The sequence below is a fragment of the Mus pahari genome, chromosome 12 (genome assembly GCF_900095145.1).
Source record: "Mus pahari chromosome 12, PAHARI_EIJ_v1.1, whole genome shotgun sequence".
Lineage (NCBI taxonomy): Eukaryota > Metazoa > Chordata > Mammalia > Rodentia > Muridae > Mus > Mus pahari.
In genome coordinates this window covers 73,106,421-73,112,881 of record NC_034601.1, presented here as the reverse complement: position 1 = coordinate 73,112,881, position 6,461 = coordinate 73,106,421, and the positions used below count along the sequence as shown (strand labels likewise).

Here is a 6,461-nt window from a genome sequence, read left to right as displayed (position 1 = left end):
AAAAAAAAAAAAAAAAAAAGATATCATTATGCTCCACTTTGCGTTCTTTCAGTGACACACCTAACAAAAGGTAACTAACATGGTGAAAAGTATGTTCACATGCCATGTAGCAAATGCCATTAGAAAAGTTGGTACATTGTTGTTACAGGATTTTCCCTGTCCAATCACATTAGGGCAGTAGCCAGCCTGTGATTGGACAGGAAGAGGGAGGCAGAGCTAGGAGAGAGAGAGAGAGAGAGAGAGAGAGAGAGAGGAGAGAGGTGTCATCTCAGGAGGAGAAGGAGGGACAGGTGGTGAACCAACTTGCGGGCTGGGCACAAATCCACTAAAAATTTAAGATTATTAGCCTGAGAGAGTTTTATTTTATTTTTATTTATTTTTATTTTTTATCTAATCAGATTTTTATAACAATAAGATCACAATTAATAAGATGTCAATAAAATAATTTCAGAGCCAATTGATAGTGATAAAAGCTTTACCTTAATTATTCTAACCTTGTGAAAATCTTAGCTACTTGTGGCTGTTAAAAACCGTAGGAGATCAAGATTATCTTCCTGTCTGTCTGCTCCATGTTGGCTCCTCCTCCTTCTCCTGTTACCTCTCTTCCTTTCTCCCCAGCTCCTAGCTCAGCCTCCCTTTCCCTGTCAAATCTCAGGCCTGCCACTGCCCTAATGTGATTGGACAGGAAAAATCCTGCAACCTTTCACCCTTTCTTTATAATTAAGAAAAGACTTTCTCTCAAGCTATAAATTGAACACAACTATTACCATTTTGTAAATTATATGCTATAAGATAAGCCTAGAACCCAGTCCAGCATTTTTTGCCAATAAAATTGAACACTGCCCTCTATCCTAACTTAAAAGACTATAGTTCTGTACCTGGCTATGTCCTGGCTTTAGACTGTATGTTATCTGAAAACCATCCTCTCAAATCTGTTCCTCACAAAGTAAATAGCCTGGGTTGGCTATGAGACTATAAGACTTCAATTCCATCAGAAGTCCAAGAACAACTGATACTAACCGAAAATATATAGGAAGCCTAACACAGCTTCCAAAACTTATTCAAATGATAGAGATGGTTGATTAACTAGACAGTCCCTTACTTAACATGTTGGAGCATTGGTCTTCAGCCTTTTAGCCCATGAACATCTGACAGATGTTAGAGAAACAGGATATTATGGACTAGCATAGTCTGTCTTGGCAGAATCAAGCTGTCCTAACCTGTAATTATGTCCTTTCTTTGGACAGTATTATGTCTGTAGATGAAAATGAGGCTATTTTTTGACTAGTGGCTGTCTTGCCACAACACGTTGTCATAGGCATAGATGGATAGCATTTATTACAAAATATTCATTGTTGACTTCACAGTTTCCCTTTGAACAAACATTGCTAAAATAAACAACAGATTGCACACAAATAATTTATGGCTTACCGTTAACAATCACAATGATATCCCGGAAGTCAATCTCTCCCCTCGCCTCCACTCTTCCTTCACATCTGTATATACCTTCATCACTTTTGTTGATATTGAGGATCTGCAAATTATTGTTTGCAAGCACTGCAAACCGATCTGAAAAATAAGCAAAGGAGAGAAAATGACATCAGGAATTGAGGCTGAGCTCAGAGTGCTCTGAATTTTTAAGAATTAAAATACAGCACTTTTCTCACACTATCCAACTTTCCATCTACCAAAAATTCAAATTTGAAAGTAAAATGCAATTTCACGACTTCAAGTTTTTCACTCTACCTCGACCTTGTTATATCTCCCCCCCCCCGCAAAAAAAATTACATTCAAGACTTTATATTCACATAAAATGGCTTAGACTATTATTTTCTCCTTGGTGCTCTGAATATAAAATGATGCACAAAAGTACAGTACGAGGACTTTAGATGTTGCTGACCTGACAAATTTTAAATGCAGCCACTTGACTATGGAAAATAGAAAATATATTTAACATCCTTCCCCAAGAATAATTAAACTGCCAATTTTTTTCATAACTCGAGAAGGCAGCCAAATGACCCACTAATGTTCAGGACACATAAAGGATATAAAAACGGTTATGGTTTCAATTTATTTAAGCAATTCTTTCCGCAAATTACAAATCAATCTTTAGGAATAATTAGATATGATCATTAATTTTTATTTCGAGGTTCATTGTTGCCTGCTTATGTGCACAAAGATAGGTTGAAAGGCAGATATCATTTCATTCTAATTGACTGTTAAAAGTGATATTTGTGGATTTTAATATTATTTTACTTTATTTGTATAAATGTATCATCTGCCTCCATGTATGAGTACCAGGTTCATGCCAGTTTGGGCCTTTGAGAATGGGTTGACAGATGATTCTGAGTCATCATGTTGGTGCTGGGAATTGAACCCAAGTGTTCTGCAAGAGGAAGAAGTACATTTAATCACTGAATGGGATTAAAAGTGTTATGAAGTGACGTGTATAATCTGAGATACCTGAGTAACATCTCTCTTTAATAGCAATATCAAAGAAACTTTATAGAGTCAAAGGTTTCTGTTTTTCTTTGTTTTTAAACTATGTAAAGATGTAAAGAATGCTCTCATGCCTATTTCTACTCTGTTAATATATATATATATATATATATATATATATATATATATATATATATATATATTTAAGGAATATATATACATATATATATGTCTTTGTTTATACATATATATGTACATATATATATGTATATATATGTCTTTGTTTCTACTATGTTAAGGACTACAGATATTATATGTTACTTTTTTGCATTAGAATTTCATCTTGCTCAGTAAATATCTGAATTGTCTCATTCATTTATTCACAGACTATCAAGCCCTATATGACAAAAATGTCAACTTTCGACTAGCTATTTAGTATATTTTATTTACTAAAATAGATGTAGTATTTATTAATTTTGAACATATGCATCAAACAGAGTTTTCACTATTACAGAATACTAAGTTCCTACAACTTTTATTATCTAGATGCTACTTTTTTGTCTGGTCCAGATTTGATTTTTTTCTATCTTCTCGTTTAACAGAGATACATAGGAATCACAGCAAATATTTGTGGAAAAAAAAAAAAAAAAAGAAGAGAAACTTGTCACTTGGAGTTCTGAATTAAATACGTGATAAAAACTAGATGGTGATATATTACAAAATGAAAACTAATTATCCACACATATTCAAATGCAGGTTTTAGTTTGCTATAACTTTTAAAAAATAAGATAGAAAGATATTTATAGTGTTAGAATAGCAGAATTACTATTCTTCGAGCAGAAAGTTATTGAAACAAGCTAGTAGTGGCCAGTTGCTCTGTAATAGGTATTTGTTTGAGATGGAAATGAAGAAATTAAGAAGTTGCTTCATAAAAAAGAACACAAATTATGTATAGAAAAACACATTATTTTCATCCTGCAACATATAAAATTTTCCATTGTGGTTATTTCTTCTTTTGTTGTAACCTAAGTGTGAAAACATTCATACAGGTGCTTTCCCAGGTAAGTCAAAAAAGAAAGATGAATTTTCTTTACCATCGGAGAACTAGACTGCGGGAAGAAGGATTAGTAGAATATATATGTTATAAGTAACTACACATCCTGGATGACTCAGAACTTCTGAAGGCCAATGAGGATCCAAAGTCAATTTAAATATTCTCTATAATTTTTGTTGGGCAATAGAGCAAGATGTAGTTATGTTTAAGACATGAACATTGGTAATGCTAGTAAATGTGCCAACATGGATTGTGGAAATCTCACAGGGCTCCATTCCTAGATTAAAAGCTACTAACACCAGTACCAAAAGAGTAATTGGTTTTCCCCTGAGATGAATCCTCTCTTATTTACCCAATAAGAAGCCAATCCTGAAAACATATGCATATAAGCAACTCTGAGCAGACTTAGTAGGCTGCAGTTGAGTATTTATTTACAAATATTTATACAATATATAATGGTAATAATTCAAAAGAGACCATGAATTTGTAAATAACTTGAAGGGGGAGTATAAAGTTTTGGAGGGAGGAGAGAAAAGGGAAAATGATACAATATTTTAATCAAATAAATTTTGAAAGAAAAAATTATGTATAAGAACATTAAAAGGAGAGAAGGCTGTTCCCAAGCACACCTTGTTGATTGTATTGTGATTTCCAACTGCAGAAAACATGTAGTGTCCTATAAACATCAATCCTTCAATTACATTCACATTTTTTCATACTTTCATCAATGTATACTATTTTATATGTTTATGCCCACTACTATCCATAGTAGAAACAGTCCCTGTAAAATTGACAAGTAAAATTCCAAAGCTTGTTGATGTTGGCAAGCTACAAAATAAAGAACACCCCTGGCACAAATACCCTTAAAAATGGTATTCAATAAGTCACAGGTAACTATGACTGCAAAAAGAGTCTAAAATATCATTTTTATCAGTTACAAATAACTTCAATTTTAATTATCCAAATTAAAATAATTAATTAGGTAACAACCAATAAGTAACCACTAAACCTGAGGGAATTCTACCTCGCAGGTGCTTCTTGCGTCCTTGAGCTTTTTTGCAGATAGGTCACCTTAAGAAAACAAGAGAAAGGCCTACTTAAATTATTCTCTTGTAATCTTATGATGGATATCTGACTCACAGCTCCTATCAGAAGCCAGTGAGACAGACACTATGGCCTTCCTTATCTGAAATTGATTGTCAATGCAGTAACCCATGGCACATTAGCAAACAAAACTCCCAGATCATCTACATAATTTTATATATGTACATAGTTTTTCAGTTGTATATTCAATTTTGTTAAACTAAAAGAACATGCTAGCTGCAGTATAAAAATAATCTACTTTAAAATCTATTAAGTATGCAATTTTTAAAATAGTAAATATTTAGAATCTGGTTCTAATGTTCCTAAGTTAGAAAAGTTTGAGCTGTACAATTCCATTAATTACCTTATTCTCATTGCATTGTAAACAACTCAGTATTATGTTTCAATTTCAGCTCTAGCTATATCTTTTTAAAAAGTTTTTATAGACATAAGTTGAGAACATATAATTTTGGTTAAACTTGTTCTCATCTTAAAAGTATAATAAAGTGTATAACGTTAATAAGACACATATGACGAATAGCTACCACGCATCTAGCAACAAACTTCATTCATGTATATATTCAATATTTACGTATACCTGATGTGTTATTCATAAGCTATGGAAACTGCTTGAAATGGGTGCATCGATCCATTGTCTATTGACAGACTATTTCATTGAAGAGAACAAGAGCTGGAAAAGCACTTCAGCATTTCAGGAACAAAGGTGGAAATTGAACTGAAAGGGATTTCCAGATTTGCATATTGCAGTGTGGAATGCTGGGAAACAAGACCAGCCACACCACAGTGATGTCAACCGCACTTCTCACAGCCTAGGTTCCAAGGCTTTGTCTGAAGTCGCATTTTAAAAGCATTACTCGTTTTAATTGTACTTGTGATTAAGATAAAAACCATGTATGCAAATATGTACTCCAATATGGATAATTATGAATGTGTGTAGACAATGTCAATAATTTTTTAAAGAGACTTCTGGTCCTTTCAGATCGAGAGACGCAATGCTGGAACCACTTCTCGTTAACTCCTCAGATAAACTGTGTAAAGCTTGAAGGATTTTCGCACACTAATACACACGTGATTAAATCTATATTTTATGGAATTAGAATATTGAAATGAGAGCTTATTATTATCTAACAAATACTGAGTATTATGCTCAGAAAATTATCTTAAAATAAAAAATGACTTTGAAGCATAATTACGACTCATTCTTTCTGTATACTTAAAACATAGACATTCTGCTTTTTATCCATTATGTTGTGGAAATTCCATCTCTTCAAAACACATAATAGAATCATATAACATGGAAACCACTTTAAAAGTTTCAATTACTTTCTACCTGTATGTAATGCAGATACATTGAAAATACACCAAACTGAAAATGTCCCTATGCATAACAGTAGAGCTACGTAAAGTCAGAAAATTATGCTTTCAGCTTCAAATGCCACATTCTGAATTTTATACCTCCATCTGAATCAAAATCCTGATGACATCTTAAACAAACATTCTCTCCTGTCTATTATCCATACTCATCTTTCCATAATATTTAGAACATACTGCTATGTTTGAGAGGATATATGTAGAATATAAAGCAGATTTCATACTGATGTTTTTGTCTTCTTGAATATAACGTTCTCATGGTATCATATTGGAATTTTAACCAGTAGAATCTATATGTTCCAATGTCCCCTACAGCACTTGCTTTCTATTGTTTAGCAATGTCATAATTTCTGGCAGAAACTGAAGGTCAGTGCACATTTCCCTATGGTAGTACTTACACTGAGTTTTTTTGTTTTTTTGTTTTTTTTAAAGATTTATTTATTTATTATATGTAAGTACACTGTAGCTGTCTTCAGACACTCCAGAAGAGGGC

The 6,461-nt window shown here is 32.9% G+C and overlaps 1 protein-coding gene across 2 annotated transcripts in view; it reads right to left on the bottom strand.

The window, feature by feature from the left end:
* The window catches only part of Ncam2 (neural cell adhesion molecule 2), a 419,526-nt gene that overhangs the window by 177,818 nt on the left and 235,247 nt on the right, over positions 1 to 6,461 (bottom strand). For both annotated transcript variants that reach the window (XM_021209390.2, XM_021209391.2), the window contains exon 5: positions 1,432 to 1,569. In XM_021209390.2, coding sequence (XP_021065049.1) covers positions 1,432 to 1,569 — 138 coding nt within the window. The remainder of the gene's footprint in view (positions 1 to 1,431; positions 1,570 to 6,461) is intronic.